This window comes from Rhinichthys klamathensis, unplaced genomic scaffold (assembly GCF_029890125.1).
Source record: "Rhinichthys klamathensis goyatoka isolate OS25496 unplaced genomic scaffold, OSU_Roscu_1.1 h1tg000571l_1, whole genome shotgun sequence".
Taxonomy (NCBI): Eukaryota; Metazoa; Chordata; class Actinopteri; order Cypriniformes; family Leuciscidae; genus Rhinichthys; species Rhinichthys klamathensis.
The window spans coordinates 2328143-2350130 of NW_026607037.1; the positions used below are offsets into that span (position 1 = coordinate 2328143).

Genomic DNA, 21988 nt, shown 5'->3' on the forward strand with positions numbered 1-21988 from the left:
TTAATTTTGTAGGCTTCTAAATGACGTGAAAACAGCAATGGCACAGGAAACAGTTCATCCAGATTAAATTTTTAATTAAAATATGAATTTATCCACAGATTAAAAACAAAAAAGTAAAATGGAGCTACAATCAGGCACCAAAGTATACGTCTGTTTTCCATTTTGAAACAATTGCGATAATGCAACAATAACATTATTTAGTAAGCTATCTACTTGTATATTTAGCAAATTTCATCATGATGATCTTTTAAAACATAGTTGAGGGTAAAAAGAGGCTTATAGACATTCACCAATGCTCTGGTTACATAAAATAGTAAAGACTCCATATTTTCTTCCATTTCACTCACACTCACACACACACACACACACACACACACACACACACACACACACACACACACACACACACACACACACACACACACACACACACACACACACACACACAAAAAGCAGTAGCAGTAGCATTAGTTTGGCAGTAGGATGTGTGTATGTCAGTGTTGAGTTTGCAAGAGTAACTGTGTTCCAGCTTCTCAGACTGTGAAGTGATTCCTTAAACTGTCATGCAATAAACACTTAGTTTAATCTTAAAATGACTAGCAGTGCAAACATATCGCTTTTTTAAACAAGGTAAAATGGTAGTGTAGACTACTATCACACATGACAACAATAACAACAACTGTCCATGTGTTGCACTGAGTTAAGACAACCCACCATGTTTACGGTGGGAGTGGCCTGATGAAAGATTACGGCACTTGTGATTGGTTGGCATGTGTGACTGACGTGTGAATAAGGCAGAACATGTTTCCAATGGCAGTGGTACAGTAGCGGCACAAATGTTAAAAGCCCTTGAGCAGGCACAGAAGACGAGACAGAGCCGGTTACAATCAACACAAAGCAATTTGTGTTAATGGTCTCAAACATTTTGGGCTTTTAGTTTGAAAATGTGTGTCTTATTTATATTTGCATATTAGCCTTTTATAAATGCTAGCTGATCTGGATTAACGTCTTGATGCACTTGTTAGCCCTATTGAACTATAACATGTGAGCACCACAGCACCCCTTCTGGATTGGAGGAGTACACAGCAGCGGCGGAGCTCTGTAAAGGTTTTAGCAGGCTAAAGACTGGATAGACCTTTTGAGACTCAATAAATAAAATAAATAGAATAAAATATGACGCAAAAACACGCTCTGCAGTAGTGTAGTCTGGGAAATCAAACTGGTGGGTCACTCCCAAGACTTTCGTGTATCAGAAAGACCTTGTTTAAGACTACAGAGGATGCACAAACGCACATACGCACCCTTACTTTTGCAAGATTTTGGTTATACATTGTGAATCGTGTTTAATGCTCAGCAAGGAAAGTCATGCAGTACTATACAAAAGTAAAACAGAATGAAGAAAGCTTCTTCCTCCTCAAAAACAGCTTGAAACTAAATATGTAATGACCGAGAGCTTTGTTAGCGCAATGCGAATGTCGTGAGTGTTAGCTGTACAGCGTTTGTCAATGATTGTGTGTTTCTCTGGGTTGTAAACAGATCCAACTATAGAGATTCTACTTAGTGTCGTTCTAAACAACTCCTCTCGGGTAAACCTGCTCTAGCGAATGTACACATCTCTGCTCCACTCCTCCTGGCTATGGTTACGGCCCGTGGTCGCCCCGCCACTCTCTGCGTCCTGACAGTAGCGCTCCCTCAGCTTGCCTCGTCCACGCTGGTGCTGATTGGCTGGTGGTGGGACCATGTTGAGGTTCTCCTGGTCAGGCTCCGCCCCTTCGTCCTCCCAGGAGGCCTGGCGAGGAGCGTGGTGGGCAGGGTTTAGGCGGTACGAGCGACACGGGTCCGGCTCCTCGTACGGATCGGTCTCCATGTCGTCGGTGTAAGCGGAATCCCGGCTGCCCTGGGTCTCGGAATCGAACGTGTCCTGCCGGGACAGACCTCGTCCTCCTGTTTGTAACTGGCTGCGTGAAGAGCGCAGTGGCTGCTTCCCACCCAGGTCGCTCTGGTAGTCTTGGAGACTGCCACGTTCAGGCCCTTCCCTCTTCTGTTCTCCATGCACCAGGAATGGCCCCTACAGCAAGCCACACCCCCGAAACACACCACGACAGGCCAAGGCACATGCAGACACACATAAAAACAGAGCGAGCGGCATGTTAATATAAAGGTTAGAGGTCAGCTTTTTACCTTACAAGTTAAAATAAAATATTTCAACACATTCCAGGCAACAATGTCCATCCAATAAAAATACATTCCTTACTCATGCTTTTAGGGGAAAAAGGCAAAAAACTGGTAGTGAGAAGATATTTAGCATTCTTATGCTTTGTGTCGTTGCACAAAGCTATGAAAAGTTCTATGGATATTTACCTCTGATTTATAAGTGCAACCTCTACAGCATGCTACAAAAGGATAATTTCAAAAAAGACTAAACCTTACATTTATGCAATAATAAAGGATCTCGCTTTACTTAAAAATACACAGAAATACCTTTTATGTTTTCAAAAACAAGAAAGTTAAAGGCATCTGACAAACTACAGACACAAACCCACACCATGCACAATAATAATAATAATAAAAAACTAAACATTAGCGCCATCTAGTGGCCATATCAAACCCATCAGACAATAAATACAAGCTCCTTTCAATGCTGATGATTAAAAAAAAAATTGGGCTTCTAGATCAGTCATCTTTGGAGTCAAAAGTTATCTGATATTGCAACCTGAAAAAATATATACAGAAATTTTGCAAAAATTATTTTCTCTTTTATCATTTAAGTTATCATACGTTTTTTTCTATTTTAAAATTATATATATATATATATATATATATATATATAATATATATATATATATATATATATATATATAACATTTATATAAAATTATCAAATGAAATTGATTCAAAATATTGACCAACATTTATTTGATCTTTTATCATTTAATTTATTATATAGGTTTTTAATTTTCTTTCTATTTTCAAATCATTATAAACATAGGACGTATTATATATAATTTATATAAATCATCAAATGAAGCTATTTCAGTATTTAATTATATTTAAGGGTGCCCTGTGAATAAATTAGCTGTGTAACTTTGGTCTCCTAGACAACTATGTAACGGTAAAGACTGAGCAGATGGATGCTCATTTCTTCTTGTTCAGATTGTGGTGAGACAGTTCTGAAAACGCACACACACTGACACACAGGCATTGATCCATCCTCTGTCTGTCTCACTCACTCACTTTCTCACTCGCTGTCTCTCACTTCTGCATGCAGACACACAAACACACACTTTCATTTAACTTGGGTAAACAACACGGGCGTCAATGCATGTGTGCAAGCTCCTGTTAGAATTTCGGCTCAGTGTTAATAGGATAATGGATATGAGTGGGTTTTTCAGGGATGGTGCCATGGCAACCTGGAAGAGGGTGGCGATCTGAACTATGTCTCCCAGACGACAGGAAGCCATTGGAAAGGCCGGCTGGCAAATCAAATGAGGGGAGGGGTGAAGTGTGTGTTTGTGTGAACTGTGGCACGTGGTGGACTAATGATTATGGGATGTTTTGTTCGTGTCTATGTTGTATTATTTATATCATTGAGAGATCAGTCAAAGGAGAGGAGCAGAGACAGACAACAGAATTACAGTTGGGCATTTCTATCTCTTGAACAGCCATCGTTACTTTTCAGTGATTGGGAGATGGGTTCTGGACCCTTCAATATCCAATTGTAAGCCCGGCCCGTCTTTAGAGGGCATGTTCCTCTTCTTGTTGCCCTTGCCCTGTAGCGGGGGAGCCATCGAGGAGCTCCATGTTGCGACGCAGGGAAGTGAGCACCTGTACCTGCAGGTTGGAGACGGGTTCGGGCGAGGCTGCCAGGGCGGCTGTGGCCATGGTGCGATTGAGCAGAGGGTTGGGTGGGTTGCTGCTCGGAGGGTGTGTAGCCTTCCAGTAGGCCTCCAGGTATTCAGCCAGGTGTTCACATGCATCCTCCAGCTGATTCTCATCTAATATTATGTCAAAAAGCTCCTGAAAGAGAGAAAAGGAGACTTTTCAAAAGAAAATAGTGTGCAAAGCAAATGTGCAGTTTACATGTTGGGGACAATTACACAAGTTTTATCCGTTATCTATGCTATCTTTGCATATGACTAGATAAGACTGAATCTGTGAGTACACACATTTTAAAAATGCTGTATGTGTCTCAGAAACAAAGAATGAAGGGAGACCTAAAAGTGTACATAAATGTAAATCAGTAGAAATCAAGTCATATTCTCACAGGAGGACACTGAGCGAGTTTATCAGCTGCCACCATTTGGACGTTGAGATGTTTGGCCTGAGATTTACCCCTGGACTTTATCAGCCTCTGCAACACCTGATAGCGAGGGGGAAACAGAAGAGCAAATATACCGGTACATCCAATAATTATGTTCAAATACATTGTGATGAACACAAATAGTTTGTGGTCAGTTAGATTTTTTTTTGTGAAAGAAATTCATATTGTTATTCAGCAAGGATGCTTTAAATTGATCAAAGGTGACAGTAAACACATTTATAATGTAACTATAAAGTTTCTATTGAAAATAAATGCTGTTCTTTTGAAAAAAAATGTATCACGGGTTCCACAAAAATAAATAATCATGAAGGATCATGTGACGCTGAAGACTGGAGTAATGATGCTGAAAATTCAGCTTTACCATCACTGGAATAAATTACCGGTACATTTTAAAATATATATAAATAGAAAATTTTAAAGCTGCAGTCCGTAACATTTTTGGGTTAAAAATTATCCAAAATAAATTTTTGAGCAAGTACATAACCAGCCAGTGTTCAAAACTATCTGCTTGCCTTAACTCGATTCAAAACGGTAAGCTTGTAATAATGTTTTTAATTCCAGTGGTACTGGTGGATTTCCGGGGGAGATTCGAGCATGTCTTTGTGTCATTACGTCACATCTGTTCACATAAAGAAGGAGTCTCGGCTAGTAGGCTATATTGCGTGTGAGGATGTTGGAGGTGGAGACTTATAGCCTTTTCTCACAGCACTTGATATAATTAAACTTATTAATTTGATGGCGGATCCAGAAAGGTTCAAACGACAATCACCAGTAACAACTGGAGATTCACCCGCTGTAAAATGCAAAAGACTTTGGACTGAGAGTTTGGAAAAAGAGACTGCAACCGGCCCATGCGAAAACAAGGATACATATCTCTGAAGGGCTTTAAATGTAGTCACACAATGCTGATGTTGTTAACATTAACAATTTGAGAACAAAGTATAATTTGCACGGTTTCATGTGATATGATAATCGATCGTTAGATTTAATCAGCGCGATTTACTGCAATGCTTTTTTCCCTTTGTTGGTCAAAACAAACGTGTGTATGTACTTACTTGTTCAGAGGACATTTTAGGGTGAAAATTCTTATGTTGGTCATACTTTCAAAAAGTATAATCTGTGATTCTGAATGCCAGTATCCACACCGGCGCGGTGACTGACAGCCGCACACTCTCCTCAAACATTGGATTCATCCGCGCTGTGCCGTGCCGAGGCACAACTCACGTAAAGTTAATAATTCCGCGAATGACTGCAATTGCAGATTTCGAACAGAGATGGCGACAAAGAGGAAAAACTGCGGACTGCAGCTTTAAATTATGATGATAAAAAACATTTCATAAATCGTACTGACCCCAAACCTATGAACGGTAGTGTGTATATTGTAGCTAATATTTACCTTTGGAGAGGCGATCTTGATGTAGACTATAATAGGTGCCAGTGATGTCTTGGCCAACTGAGATGGATGGTTGATTGTGTCAGCATCCAGAGCCACTAACTGGAGCGTCCGAGCCAGCTCAAAGATTCTCTCGATTTCACTTTGTACCTCAGCTGCCAGATGAAAAAAATGTATCTAGCATAATTTATTAATATAAAATACACACACACACACACAAGTACATCTCACCTTTCATCTAAACACTGCAGAATCAAAACATTCTTAAAATAACATAAAATAATGGAAAAACAGCATTATGGTATTAATAAATGTTTTCAGGTAATGGTTCTGGAATATGTGGTTGTTTTTTTGCAGTGTATATCAGAGAATCTTGAAAGCACACACAAACACACCTCAAATTTTAATAAACAATGAATTTCAGAAAGACTAACCTTTTATTTCACACTCAAACCCATGTTAGTACATATCATGCACGTGGGGGTTTTTATGGTCTGCTCGAATATATGCATGTGTGAGCATGTGCTAGTTTAGTTCCATTAATCTTTAAGTAAATGGAACGCTGAACAGTATAATGGTAGTTTCCAGAATAGTGGTTGCATGCTATGTGCAGCTTTCTGCATTGATCTATGGCAGTCTGTAGAAAGCAGCAGTTAGCTGTAGTGTGTTCAGTACGTGTGTTTGAGTATGGATATGTATGGGTGTGAAGTGCTATATGTGAAGTGGCATCACACTTTTTACAGTGAGTCAGAATCAATGCATTCAGTCATTTTTTCAGAATGTAAAAAAAAATCAGCAAGCCATCATACTTTTTTAGTCATGTTACCATTACATTTTTTTAATTAAATGTAGTGCTATTTAAGGGGCAACGTCTCTTAAACTAACATATTTTATTATAATGAAATCAGAACACTTTTTTTCTGGCACAAAAAAATTAGGATTTCAATTAGGGTGACAGTATATTTAAACTTTAAAACACAGCTGAATACAACTACAAAGCAACCTAATTAATATAATGAGAAACAGCAGTGTTTAACTGCCCCCAAATACACCAAAATAACAACTCCTGGACCCCTCAGAGTACAGCATAATCTGAACACACGTCCGGTCAACTGTTATCCAAAATCTATCACTTAATTTACATATACACTACCAATGTTTTTGAAAGAAGTCTCTTATGCTCCCTAAGCCTGCATTTATATGATCAAAACAGCAATATTGTGAAATATTATTACATTATTACTGTTTTCTATTTTAATACATTTTTAAAATGTAATTTATTCCTGTGATGCAAAGCTGAATGTTCAGCATCATTACTCCCCTCTTCAGTGTCACATGACCATTCAGAAATCATTCTAATATGATGATTTGCTGCTCAAGAAACATTTCTTATTTATCAATGTTGGAAAAAGTTTTTACTGCTTAATAGTTTTGTGGAATGTGTGATGTATATACATTAGGATTCCTAGAAAATAAAAAAAACAGCATTTTTTTAAAAAAGAAATATTTTGTAACAATTGCATTTACTGTTACTTTTGATCCATTTAATGCATCCTGGCAGAATAATTTTTTTATTTTTTATCTTACTAACCTCAAACTTTTGAACTGTAGTGGAGGTACGCACTCCTCTTACATTTTACATCCTTCCAAAAACATTTTTTTCAAGCCATTGAAACTATTGCAGCAAAAATATTAAATAAAAATATCTGTTTAATATCTTAAGATATTATGTAGGATTCCTAATTTTAGTCATGTAAACAATATCAGCACGCATGCCCCATTTTCTTAGCCCATTGTCACTTGATGTAACATAAGATGCATGTTACTGGGGTCTAAATTGATGAATATGACTTGAGAGAGAGAAAAGTTACTCGGAATGTTTTATTGTGATTGTTGTCTCAGGTTGTTAAATTTTACATCTAGATGCACAATACAATATGACAAAAAACTCCACTACTACCCTACACGCTGTGTTGGGAACAATAGGGGCTTTCGCACCAGGTAGTTCTAGGAACTTGGTTATAGGAACTAGCCACCAGGGTGGTTCCTCTAGGGCCTTTTCCTGGTTGCATTCACACCGCCAGTAGGTGTGAATGCAAGTGAAGTGACGTAAGCTGCGCTTGTTGTTGGAACGTTTATTTTGACGGCGCTGAGAACGCCTGAGCACACAGCGCTCCCATTCTCCATCTTCATTAGTTTATGATCTGTTTAACAATCCTGTCTAATACGTTATTAGATAGAACTGTTATACAAAGTAGACAGTATATGAAAAAGAATTAGTGTTTGCCGTGTGGTTGATGGTCAAGGTCGCTAGCTGAGCAGAAACACATAATCATGTTTCACTTGGTCTCCTCAAAGTTGCGTTGGATTTTCTCCTTAGTGTAAAGGTTAAGAGGCCCATCTATCACTGTTTTCCATGTTCGTAGAGTTAGTTTGTGGAGTAAATATATAGGCTATAAACTGTGTGTGTACACTGCTTTTTTTTTTTAAATGGCGGGTGCAGGTGTTTCACGTGCGTTCAGCCAATCAACGTACACTTACGTCACTGGTTGTTCCTATTGTGCTGGGTTAGGCCCTACTCTAAAGTAGGAGCTAATTTAGTTCCCCCAAAAGGCGTTCCTAGAACTAAAATTGTTCAGTTCCTGCGGTGCGAACACGCCAAAAAACGGGTACTCCCGCCATTAGTTCTAGGAACAATGAAAAGGTTCTTCCGGTGCCAAAGCCCCTAATAACTTTAGCTACACTTTTAAAACACTCGGGCTACTAAAAAATGTAGTGTTGTCATGACAACTCTTAGAGTTTTTGGCATGGTAGTGGATATGAAGTTGTTAATGTATTTGGTCTTGGCAGAATAGATCTGCTACGCTGCTGCTGTTATTGCTGTTGCTACAGAGCAAGTATGAGACTTGCTACTGCCAATACATACACAACACGCTGCTGTGAGCATGTAAGAATACATACTGATGCTGCACAATATAGCACACATGAATTACCCGTAGCAAATCTATACAGATGGAGCTGAGGAAGGTAGAGGGTTTCTGAAAGTGTGCTGCAAACTGCTACAGCAAACACTTACCAAGTATTTGAAAGATGAGCAGCAAACACATTAGGCTGCGTTTACAATTGGCATTAACATGCGACCTGTATCCGGATGTTGTCCACATACACATTGAAAAGACAAGTGTAAACCATAAGTGTAAACGCGCTTCTGATCGGAATGTTATCCGATCAGCGTGTCCAGGTTCGCATTGTAATCGGATCTCATTGTAATGTAAACGCAATCCAGCCATCATGCCTGCATTCAGGTGGACGTCATATAAATCCCCGCCCAGTCTCCCCGTGTGCATGGCTGTCAGAAAATAATGGCCAGACGCAGTTTAGACAAGAAACTAAACTTATTTGAACCTTACAATAAACGTCCATCTTTAAAACAGTTTATTTAGACTTACATGATACTATGTGTGTCATTTTTCATTTTAATTGTGCAACATTATCTGAACGAGGCGATCGCCTGTACAATCACAGTCAGTCATGAGATCTTAATGAAGAGCTGCACGCTGCTTTGCAGAGGAATAATCGGAATCTGATTTTTTTATGTTTTAAATGTTGAATGAATTGTTTCAGCATGTTTATCAATCTCCCATTTCTGTCAATATAGTCATTGCAGGCTATAACCTTAAACCCAGATGATCAATGATGTCACTTGTTTAACATGATCAACCCAGTTATTTTTGTATGATCAATTCTGGAAGTATTCCTTCGTTCAAAAAACTTAATTTGATCTAACTGGAGATTGCACAGGAAAGTAAAGTGAGTGAGTGAAAGCAATTGGTATATTGTTTAATTGGTATCATTACTCTTAATCTGGTGTCGTGCCACAGATCTAATTTAAATATTATGCAGGAAACAGAAATCCGATCAGTTATCCAGATACAGAGGCTACTTATGTGAACAAATGTAAACGCACCATGTCCTGATTGGCTAATGATCGGATCACGGTGATCGCCTGTTAATGCCAAGTGTAAACACAGCCTTAGTTGCTGATGCAACAGGAACCAATCAGCTGTGTCCTTTTAAGACAATGTGATTGTAAACAGATTGAGTTAAGGACATATCAGCCTGCATCATCTAGAGTTTAATGACAGAACTTATGGATTTAAGTTGTTAGTGTAGTTACTTCTAGTTAATAACACCACAACCAACAAGTTAAGACTGCTCACACCAAACTCAAGGTAGAGGGTTAAGTAAAAGGACAGATGGACGTAGAGTTAGATAAATGGATGGAGAGATGAATGAATCGACAGATGGATAGTCATGAAGGGGAAAAGGGTGGGATGATTGGATACGTACCCAGTACGTCTGACGTGAAGAGAAAGAGAGGAAAGAAATGTGTGGTGGGATGGTGTGGCGGGAGAGAACAATGAAAAAGAGAAAACGCCAGATCAGACGTGACGTAACAGAGCAAGAGGAGGAAACACTAAGAAAAATATTTAGGAAACAGAGAGAATGTGTACTGGTGTACACTAGAGAAAAAATGTACTCTATAAAAGTAGTCTAAATGTCTATTCTCATAGAGATCACATATTCAACAAAAAAGTCCATTTATTTCTTTGTCTTACATTTTCCTATTGAAAACATTTAAATATAGTGTGTGACTTTCTTCTTTTCTCTTTACCAACTATACCTTAATACCAGAATGAATGCATTTCATTCATCTCAACAAACAGACTGTTTGTTTTGCTCTCAATGTGAATAGCTTTGCTTTTTGAAATTTGCTTCACTTTTTTGTTTGCTCTTAAGTGTCTGGACTAACATGAGTCCAAAATATTTGTTGATTTTAGTCATTCAGCCTGTTGCTAAACCAAATGTTCAGTCTGTTCAGGCTTTATGACCAAATGATGGAGCTCTTTCAGATGCAGTTTCACATTTGTGTGCAGGTGTGTTTCATACCTAGACTGGACCTGGTGCTGGAGCGCTCGATGATCGTGTGTTTGCTGGGGTTGTTTAGGACGGAACGTTTGGCGAGTGAGATGTCTGCTGTCACCCTGGTGATAGATATTCTGGAACAAACAACAACCCATAACCATGGTATGCCAATTACATACCATGTAACGAGTGTATTGTGGTATTTCCATCATTAACAACCCACACAGAACTTTGCCATCGATATTAACAGTTTCTTTGATAACATAAATCTTGCCAAATTTCATGATGGGATTTTTTTTTATATTTCATGTCTTCATTATGACCATGACATGCATATTTTAATACCAACCTGCCTTCAAATTTGTGTTTTAGAAAGTCAAAGAGTGCTTTCTGCATCATATCTGTCACCTGTAATGTAACAAACACAAAACTGAACAACATGAACTAAATGACTAAAATTAAAAATTGACAGTTTTTGAGAGAGAAATATTGTCTTGCCTCGTAGCCTTTAAGGGATGGTCCCACTAAAATAATGGGTCTCATGGAAGGCACCACATCATAAGGAGGAACATGTTCCATCTGAAAGTACACACACACACACACACACAAAAAGCCTCTTCAGTGACATTCAGTGTATAAATCTGAATTATAAAGAACCACTTTTAGGATGCACAGCTCCCCTTCCCTCCTCTGACAGATCATCACTTTAATCTAAGATAAGACCCCTTCATGTCCTGCTGAGGGTCCTTCACTACATGAAGTGTGTGTGAGAAAAACAGAGACAGAAATCCGTTGCTCAACTGATCCCCATTTGCTGTGGCTCCTCCCACTCCTTTTCCCCTGTTATATAATATATGACTGACCAAAAGTTTCAATGGGCTAGTTAGAGTTACGAACAACCGGAATATCTAAAAACAACCGGAACAACTACAATATAATGTCATCATTTTGAATATTCTAATTCTCCCAGTCGGGCATCTGTGCATGTGTAATTGTGTGTCAGTAGCCATTGTGACAGCAGTCACATGCGTGGGCTATGCTCTATTTCACACACCAGTAATGGAAACGGAAACCGTGGAAACCTGTCAGGGTGTTTTTGCCTCATCTTGTGAACATGTGCAAGAGGATGGCATTATGTCCACAAATGTGGGTGGACACATGGGCCAGATTCATTCATTTCTTGATTCAATCTGAATGAGATGAATATGTCCTGTAGAGCTCTAGGACTAATACAACCTGACATTTGTTCCCCTTTCCGAACAATTTTATTGTGCACAGGACTGGTACAGAAGCCCTGTGCCAATATGCCACAACAAATCACATTTAAGTCTTTAGAGAAGCAAACTAGCATAGAAGAATTTGTCTTTTCTGACCTTTTCTGAAAAACATTCACAGTATTTGCTGAGCTGATGCAGGGACACTATGACAATAGCTCTAAGACTCAGATATCGTCACAACAAGTGCAAAGACAGAAACACAAAACCAAAAGTTTGTTGTTGCTATGACTCACCGATTTCTGTTTCTGTTTGGCAGGCCCACCTATCATTTCACACACACGCACACACACAAACGCAGCAAGAGAGAGAGGGCAAGCAAGCACACAAACAGAAGCTTGTTAGTGACAAATTGTTAATACAGTTAGGATGCTGGGAGAAAATGAATAAAAAAATTCAGATGTGGCCAAATGAAGAAATGATGGAACTTCTAAAGAATTAGATATTCATTCAGGTTGATCTGAAGTAAAATTCTCCCAGCATACGCACAGTCTCACAAGTCTTAACTCAAATTACTGGATTTGTGAGTCTTCTATCTACATTCACCCAGAAATGCACATTCTGTCATCATTTACTCACCCACATGTTGTTTCAAACCTGTATGACTTACTTTCTTCAGTGGAACACAAAAGGATGTGAAGAAATGATAAACAGCACCAATAAAGTAACATAAAAGTCTGACTGCACAATATATTAAAGGATAGTTCACCCAAAAATGAAAATTCTGTCATCATTTACTCACCCTCAAGTTGTTCCAAACCTATATGAGTTTATTTCCTCTGTTGAACACAAAATAAGATATTAGTAAAGATTCAAGAATGTTGGTAATCCATCAGTTGAAGGTAGCCATTGACGTCCACAGTAGGAAAAAAAAAATACTCAATGGCTACCATCAACTGTCTGGTTACCAACATTCTTCAAAATATCTTCTTTTGTGTTCAACAGAAGAAACTCATACAGGTTTGGAACAACTTGAGGGAGTAAATGTATAATCTGTGAGTAAATGAGTAAATGATGACAGAATTTTTGGGTGAACTATCCCTATGAACTATGTAAAATGCAAAAGACTTTGGACTGAGAGTTTGGAAAAAGAGACTGCAACCGGCCCATGCGAAAACATGGATAAATATCTGAAGGGCTTTAAATGTAGTCACGCAATACTGATGTTGTTAACATTAACAATTTGAGAACAAAGTATAATTTTCATGGTTTGACGTGATATGATAAACGATCTAGATTTAATTTAGATTTAATCAGCGCGATTTACTGCAATGCCTTTTTTCAGTTAGTTGGTCAGAACAAAAGTGGATGTACTTACTTGTTCAGATGACATTTTAGGGTGAACAATCTTATGTTGGTCATACTTCCAAAAAGAAAAATCTGTGATTCTGAATGCCAGTATCCACACCGGCGCGGTGATTGACAGCCGCACACTCTCCTCAAAACATTGGATTCATTCGCACAGTGCCGTGCCGAGGCACAACTCACGTAAAGTTAATAATTCTGCGAATGACTGCAATTGCAGATTTCGAACAGAGATGGCGACAAAGAGGAAAAACTGCAGACTGCAGCTTTAAGTGTTCTGAAAACAAGTGATAGCTTTTGTATGTGGAAAGACTAAAATATACATTGTTATTTTTGAATTAAATTCTTATCTGGTGCAGTTCTCAGAACTTCATGTCAGCGTACATTCAAATAGGTCAGGATGTGTCGGGCCTGGTTTTACATCTATAATGCCAAACATGATTGGATTTCATATTTTGTTACTGATCACAGCACAACAAATGTGAATGCACATATTCAAACCACATCTAAAATCGAGGGTACGTTTTTCAGTGACAACTTACATCTTACACTATTATTCCTAATATTTTGTTTTGTACACACATATACATATATAACCTGGTGAGTAAATGATGAAAGAATTTTCATAATTGGCTGAACTATACTTTTAATAATGCATTCACTCTGTCCCTTAAATGTGAATTTTAACACAAACAAACACACGAACAGCAAAGATTTCTCACATATTTCAGAGACACAAAAGGTGCTCGGTTAGGAACGAGTCTGATTATTAGTCACATGTGATTGAGGCTGTCTATTGATGCATTCTGGGGTTATCACCAGGGGTTACCTTCTTAAAGAAAGGGAGGCGGGGTAGGTTGCCTTGAGGGGAGGTGACACTTCCGCCCACACCCTTATGGTCACGGGTGTCAGCAGGCTCCACCTCCTCAACATCCGAATCCAAAGCATCGTCATAAAGCCCCGAGGACAAGTCAGCTAGGGGACCGATTGGGAGGTGGGCGGGTTTTAATGAAGGGATAGAACAAGATAGGGGAGGAGAAAGAGAAATAGAGAAGGAAACGAGAGTGAAAGAAGAGGGAAACAAGGGTAACGGACAGAAAATGAGAGATGAGGAAGAGAGGAAGAACAGCAGCATGATGTACAGAGTTTGCTAAGTCAGAAAGGCGATGAAAAGAACACAGAAGGTGATTTAAAGTGAAAAAAGCACAAAAAAAAGAAACAACCTTTTAAAGAAGTACAAACAGTGGCATGTGTTGTGAAGTCCTTTCTCTGAGTTTGGGTTTTTAAATAAATTATAAATTCATGTTCCAGTTTCATTTGATGTTTACAGTTAATGGGTTAAAGGACTATGGGAACATAATTTACCGAACTAACAACAAACAAATAATATTATATTACATTTGATGTTTAAATCAACATACTGTTTATTAAACTAAGTCACATGACAGTCTCATCAAGTTTTTTATTTATTTTTTTACATTGATTCCAAAACAATAACAACAATAATTAACTATAATAAATGCTCTTGTAAAAACCTGTAAAATTAGTTTAAAGTAAAAATTGTACAAGTTTATGGACGATGAACATTTACATTTACGATGAACTCGGTCTCATCATATGTTTTTTTTGTTTAACCACCTGTATTATTATGGTTTATGTAGATTGGTAAATTAACATTATATTATTTTTGTTTTGTTTTTGTACTGTTTATTATTATTCATTCAATTACTTCGAGGATGCATTGCTTCACTTGCCTCCTCTGAGAAAATGCCCCTGATTACAAATTAATCAAACTCCCAGAGCGGACACAGCCATGACAGATCACATAAACTACAGGTAGTTTAAAGATTTCGAACTACAATTACAGATGATGATGACAATAAAGAGAAAAGGAAGAAAGAAAAACAACAGACTAGAAGAATGAGTGATAAGAGGGAAGAGAAAGAGGGCAGAAGGGATCCTAACCGGACGTTCTATCTAACTGTCATTGTATTCAATGTGAACCCAGTGTGAATGTAATGAGTCGATGTTCTGTGTGTGTTTAGAAGGATAGGGATGTCATATCTCCATCACAACAGAACCAAAAAACTCACAGCATTACTGTCTGATCATACCTGTTCCAGGTGGAGTGGGCCTCCGGGCACCTGTGGTAACATCCAGACTAGAGCTTCCACCGGACTTACTGGTAAATAGATAGAGAGATCAACGGAACCTGTCAAACTTTTGGAAACATTACAATTTTTGAATGTTTTTGAAAGACGTCTCTTATGCTCACCAAGGCAGCATTTAATTTAATCAAAAATACAGTAAAAACAATAATATTGTGAAATATTATTACAAATTAAAATAACTGTTTTATATTTTTATGTATTTTAAAGTGTAATTTATTCCTGTGATGTAAAGCTGAATTTTCAGCATCATTATTCCAGTCTTGAGTGTCACATGATCCTGCAGAAATCATTCTAATATGATGATTTTCTGCTCAAGTACCATTTCCTATTATTATTATTATCAATTGTTATCAACTGTCGTGTTGCTAAACATTTTTGTGGAAACAATGATACCATTCAAACATGATCAAAAAGAGGCCCTGATAAAAAATAAAAAAAAACAGTAAAAACAATAATAATGTGAAATATTATTACAATTTAAAATAACTATTTTCTATTTTAATATATTTCAAAATGTAATTTATTCATGTGCTGCTTAATATTTTTTTTATAAAAACTGTAATATATATATATATATATATATTCATATTCATGATTCGTTCATCAATAGAAAGTTGAAAAACAGCATTTATTTGAAATAGAAATCGTTTGTAACATTATAAATGTCTTTACTGTCACTAGTAGTCAATTTAATGCATCCTTCCTGAATAAAAGTATTAATTTTCTTTAAAAAAAAACATGTTCGAACGGTAGTGTACTAGTAATGCAATAAGACTGTTTCACACAGCCCATATAAGCAGTATAACTGCAGCAGATACAGGCTCACTGTGATTGGCTGTTACCTGGAGCTAAGGCGGTTTTGTCTCATTCTCTGTTCTTGTAATTGACGGGTGCTCTCAAGCTTCACTGGACTGGGGATAAACCCCACCTCACATCCTTCCTTCACCAAACGTCCGATCCACCAGTCATTATTATACTTCTGTTAACAGAAAAACACACAAACATACAAAAATACACAAGTGAACACACAGCCTCTGAATTGTGTGTACGTTACAGATACAGTTCTGTCCATATCACTCTCAGAAGAAAAGGGTTCTATAAAACCTTAAACGGTTCTGTAAGGCGCTTCATATATAGAACATTTGAGGGGTTCTCATTATGGAATTATTTTATGTATTTAGTTGTAATTATTAAAAAAAAAGATTTTTTTTTATTTTAATTATATTTTATGAATTAAACAGCTCATAAACATACTTTATCAGTAGAAAAAATTTAAATAACCTGTTAAACATTAAAGTATTATGCAATCATTTAAGACAATTCTCCTTAAAGCTGCAGTCCGCAGTTTTTCCTATTTGTCGCCATCTCTGTTCGAAATCTGCAATTGCAGTCATTCGCGGAATTATTAACTTTACGTGAGTTGTGCCTCGGCACGGCACTGTGCGAATGAATCCAATGTTTTGAGGAGAGTGTGCGGCTGTCAATCACCGCGCCGGTGTGGATACTGGTATTCAGAATCACAGATTATACTTTTTGGAAGTATGACCAACATAAGAATTTTCACCAGAAAATGTCCTCTGAACAAGTAAGTAACATCCACTTTTGTTCTTCTGACCAACTAAGGGGAAAAAATCATTGCAGTAAATCGCGCTGATTAAATCTAACAATCGCATATCATATCACATGAAACCGTGCAAATTATACTTTGCTCTCAAATTGTTAATGTTAACAACATCAGTATTGCGCGACTACATTTAAAGCCCTTCAGATATTTATCCTTGTTTTCGCATGGGCCGGTTGCAGTCTCTTTTTCCAAACTCTCAGTCCAAAGTCTTTTGCATTTTACAGCGGGAGAATCTCCAGTTGTTACTGGTGATTGTCGTTTGAACCTTTCTGGATCCGCCATCAAATTGATATGTTTAATTACACTCACCTAAAGGATTATTAGGAACACCATACTAATACTGTGTTTGATCCCCTTTCGCCTTCAGAACTGCCTTAATTCTACGTGGCATTGATTCAACAAGGTGCTGAAAGCATTCTTTAGAAATGTTGGCCCATATTGATAGGATAGCATCTTGCAGTTGATGGAGATTTGTGGGATGCAAATCCAGGGCACGAAGCTCCCGTTCCACCACATCCCAAAGATGCTCTATTGGGTTGAGATCTGGTGACTGTGGGGGCCATTTTAGTACAGTGAACTCATTGTCATGTTCAAGAAACCAATTTGAAATGATTCGAGCTTTGTGACATGGTGCATTATCCTGCTGGAAGTAGCCATCAGAGGATGGGTACATGGTGGCCATAAAGGGATGGACATGGTCAGAAACAATGCTCAGGTGGGCCGTGGCATTTAAACGATGCCCAATTGGCACTAAGGGGCCTAAAGTGTGCCAAGAAAACATCACCCACACCATTACACCACCAGCCTGCACAGTGGTAACAAGGCATGATGGATCTATGTTCTCATTCTGTTTACGCCAAATTCTGACTCTACCATCTGAATGTCTCAACAGAAATCGAGACTCATCAAACCAGGCAACATTTTTTGACAGCTTCACAAATGCTTTGCGGCATACCTCGGTTGTAACAAGTGGTTATTTCAGTCAAAGTTGCTCTTCTATCAGCTTGAATCAGTCGGCCCATTCTCCTCTGACCTCTAGCATCAACAAGGCATTTTCGCCCACAGGACTGCCGCATACTGGGTGTTTTTCCCTTTTCACACCATTCTTTGTCAACCCTAGAAATGGTTGTGCGTGAAAATCCCCGTAACTGAGCAGATTGTGAAATACTCAGACCGGCCCGTCTGGCACCAACAACCATGCCACTCTCAAAATTGCTTTAATCACCTTTCTTTCCCATTCTGACATTCAGTTTGGAGTTCAGGAGATTGTCTTGACCAGGACCACACCCCTAAATGCATTGAAGCAACTGCCATGTCATTGGTTGATTAGATAATTGCATTAATGAGAAATTGAACAGGTGTTCCTAATAATCCTTTAGGTGAGTGTATATCAGGTGCTGTGAGAAAAGGCTATAAATCTCCAACTCCAACATCCTCACACGCAATATAGCTTATACTAGCCGAGACTCCTTCTTTATGTGTACAGATGTCACGTAATGACACAAAGACATGCTCGAATTTCCCCCGGAAATCCACCAGTACCACTGGAATTAAAAACATTATTACAAGCTTACCGTTTTGAATCGAGTTAAGGCAAGCAGATAGTTTTGAACACTGGCTGGTTATGTACTTGCTCAAAAATTTATTTTGGATAAGTTTTAACCCAAAAAAGCTACGGACTGCAGCTTTAAATAGAACCTTTTCGGCATTTTCTTTAAAATGTATTCAAGAACCCTCGAGTTCTATATTAAACTCTATTGAACCTTTTTTTTTCCAACAGTGTATGATTACATATACCTATACATATATTGAAGATCTACGATTGAATAATAAATCAGATTAAAGGTGTTGTAAGCAATTTCATATATTTTGATATTTCAGAAATTTGATGTCTATGATGTCTGTCATTTTACCACTGGAAGTTAAATTGCTTACAACACCTTTAAAGGGAAATGTGTCTGTCTGACCTCTTTGATGTGCAGGAAGTCTTTGGGTTCGAAAGAGATGGCCATACCCTGAACCGGCACATCATCATTAGGGCCTGGGTTATAGCCAACATTAGTCCTCACCGCAAACGCTACAGGCTTGGTCTTCAGAGAGAAAGTGGATGAGAGAGAGAGAGAGAGATAAATGGAGGTGAAATAGAGAATTAAAACACAGAGTTAAACAATCCAGAGCGGAAGGAAGGACACAAGTCATGTGATTGGATTTACAGCTGACATATGGAAGTGATCATATATACAGTGAAGAGGATGAAATAATATTGCAGAACAGTATAGGGCTTCCAAACTCATATCCTGGTGGAACAGCAAGCAACATGTTTTGTGTAGCAAACCTCAATTAACAGTCTGATTAAGTGTGTTAAATCATTACAAAAAAAAAAAAAAAAAAAATCACCCAGGTGTGTCTCTGTGACTGGGGTGGAAACTTATTGGTGTGGGACCACAAAACAGCCCTTTTTAATGAGTTTATGTTCCATTTTTTCAACCCAAAAAAGCTTAAGTCTTATCAGTAACTGCTTTTAAAGAAAGTGCGATGGCAGCATTAAATGGAAATGAACAAAAATTTAACTTTAACACTTTTTTGTTGCCTTGTGCAGCAAGACCTGCAAGCACTAATATCCAAGTCAGGAAATTCAAATCTAGTTAATGATACAGGTGTTTATGAGGTGTTGAGCCTCTCAAAAATGTTTTTTTCTACAATCAATCAAGTATATTATCATCACTCAGGGCAGTCAGAATAATAGACTCATGATAAATGAAAAGAGAGAAACTGGAACAAGAAAGAAGATGAAAAAATAAGACACCTTAGCCTTCTCTAGGGTGGCAAGAGCTTGTCTATCGGCTTCTTTCCTGAGAGCCTCAGGGTCCTCCTCCAAAGACACGTCAGAGTCTGAAGGACGACTGGTGTAGGAGTCTGCTGAGCCCTGCAAGAGAACAGAGAGAGGCAGTGAGAGGGAGGGTGAATCCGAGTTAACAGCCTTTGGCACAGTGTTTGAAAAAGCTCTTTTTTAATTAGTATTCCTTATCTAAAATCAAACACAGTTACAATTTTACATCTCTTCTTCTACCAGGCCAAAAGAGAAGTAGCATAAATGACCACAGACAACAATGATTTATCGTACGATATGCAAACTATTTGTGAATGAAAAACAGGTTGAAGGAAAGGGCAGGAACAGTGTGCGAGGAAGTGAAAGAGAGCAGAAGGTACAGTACAAGCACGAGAAAAGAGTTTCTAAGAATATGAGAGAAGCCAAACAGAATGAGTACTTTAATACTTAAAGCAGCTGAATCAAAGGATATGAGCCTCCTATGATTCTTACAGTTTGTGTATGTGCAATGATGTAAACAAATATTTAAGACACTTGTGTTTTCTTATACATGTACTCATATATCCCATTTCTAATTAAATTAACTGATTTAATTTGTTTTGTTTTGTTGTATTGATAAGATCACATTAAAGCTATCATGGAAACTTTGTCTTCATGATATTCATCATACATTTATGGTACTTTTCAAAATCTTTTTGCTTTTCAAATGTGTAGATTTGTACTGTTTTCATAAAAATAATAAAATATGAAAAATGTAATGAATCATTAAAAAAATACAATAATTTAATCAAGGAGTAATATGTTCATTAACTTCAATACTCTTCTTATATAAAATTAATAACTTTTACACAAATTCCATCATGACCAACAATTTAGCAATCAATATTTTTTTAACTAAAATCTCAGTGAAGAGCTATAACATGTGATGAGAAAAAAACAGAACAGAATATTTTTTAGTATTTTGCAATCATCAGCATTTTCACTACAAGATGCTATAAAACACAATGAATGTATAATTTGACATTATGATTTAAATCCATACACACTGCTGAAGGTTGTTAGTGAATACATTAAATAAACAAATTACAATGTAAAAAGCGTTACACGAGTTTAAGTCCACAGGGCCAGTTGAAGAAACACGCATGGTATTGATTTTGCTTGCTTTGGAGTCTGGGTAAGTTCATGAACTAAATGTACTAAAAGCAGACACACACACACACACAAATCGTCGTGGCATTGACTTTCACAATACAGTACGGTGTCAGAACCTTTATATAAGCCTCCCACTCCTCTTATCTCTTTTTTCCCACTTTCCTATCTTTTTTCTGTCTATGTTTCAGGTGTCGAGCGGACTCTTATTCGTGGGAGGAGTGTACGGGCGTGCGGACAGCTGCAAGAATGACTCATTGGATGGATGCGCTTCCTTGTACATGAGTGCATTAGGTTTGTCACATATTTGGGAGTATGTGTGTTTGTGCCTGTAAGTGTTTTAAATAGAAATGATAATGTGTCAGGCTGACATATGCTATATGCAATGATGTTAAATTATTCATTGTGAAACAGAGGGTCAAAGGAACCCAACACACACACATTAACTATTACAGGCTTCACTAGGCAGCAACAGATTACACATGCGCACACACGCACACGTATAAACTTGCACAAACGTTTATTTAGCCCCCATATCTAAATGGGGACATTCCTTAGACTTGTATTGTTTTTATAAACAGCTATAAATAACCTAACTCAGACCCTAACCCTAACAGAAAAGATGTTTACAATAAAAAAAAGCTTATTTGGTTTAGTAGGTACACACAGAATGATAAAAAAAAAGCCAGACACAATTTCTGTTTTGAAAAATAAAAGCTGACTTCACAGGCCTAACATTTTCCAAATTATATTTTCCACTAGTAGCTCGACTATTCAAATTCAGACCTTTTTTTCATCAGACCTCAACTTCAAATGGCAAGGCCAAAAGCAACAATAAATAAACATAAAAAAGCAAATCAAAATGTCACTTAAGTCGGATATCATATCTTCTTTAAGGCTCCATTGTGACTACATAGAGAGGAAATTCATTACACAATTAAAAGGTTTTAATATTAAGATAATAATAATAATAATAATAAGAAGAAGAAGAAGAA

General features: G+C 37.6%; 1 protein-coding gene across 4 annotated transcripts in view; it reads right to left on the reverse strand.

Annotated features, from left to right (window-relative positions):
* Nucleotides 1-455: 455 nt before the first annotated feature.
* Nucleotides 456-21988, reverse strand: part of cacnb1 (calcium channel, voltage-dependent, beta 1 subunit) — a 39617-nt gene continuing 18084 nt past the window's right edge. For 2 of the 4 annotated variants that reach the window (XM_056239847.1, XM_056239850.1), the window contains 12 exons: nt 19821-19940; nt 18982-19104; nt 16233-16369; nt 15334-15401; nt 14049-14194; nt 11146-11219; nt 10990-11055; nt 10665-10774; nt 5718-5869; nt 4265-4360; nt 3832-4017; nt 456-2068 (listed from right to left, as the gene is read on the reverse strand). In XM_056239847.1, coding sequence (XP_056095822.1) covers nt 1598-2068; nt 3832-4017; nt 4265-4360; nt 5718-5869; nt 10665-10774; nt 10990-11055; nt 11146-11219; nt 14049-14194; nt 15334-15401; nt 16233-16369; nt 18982-19104; nt 19821-19940 — 1749 coding nt within the window. In that variant the 3' untranslated portion in view covers nt 456-1597. Of the gene's footprint in view, nt 2069-3831; nt 4018-4264; nt 4361-5717; nt 5870-10664; nt 10775-10989; nt 11056-11145; nt 11220-12150; nt 12180-14048; nt 14195-15333; nt 15402-16232; nt 16370-18981; nt 19105-19820; nt 19941-21988 lie in introns of all 4 variants that reach the window. The other 2 variants (XM_056239848.1, XM_056239849.1) reach the window with 2 other exon arrangements.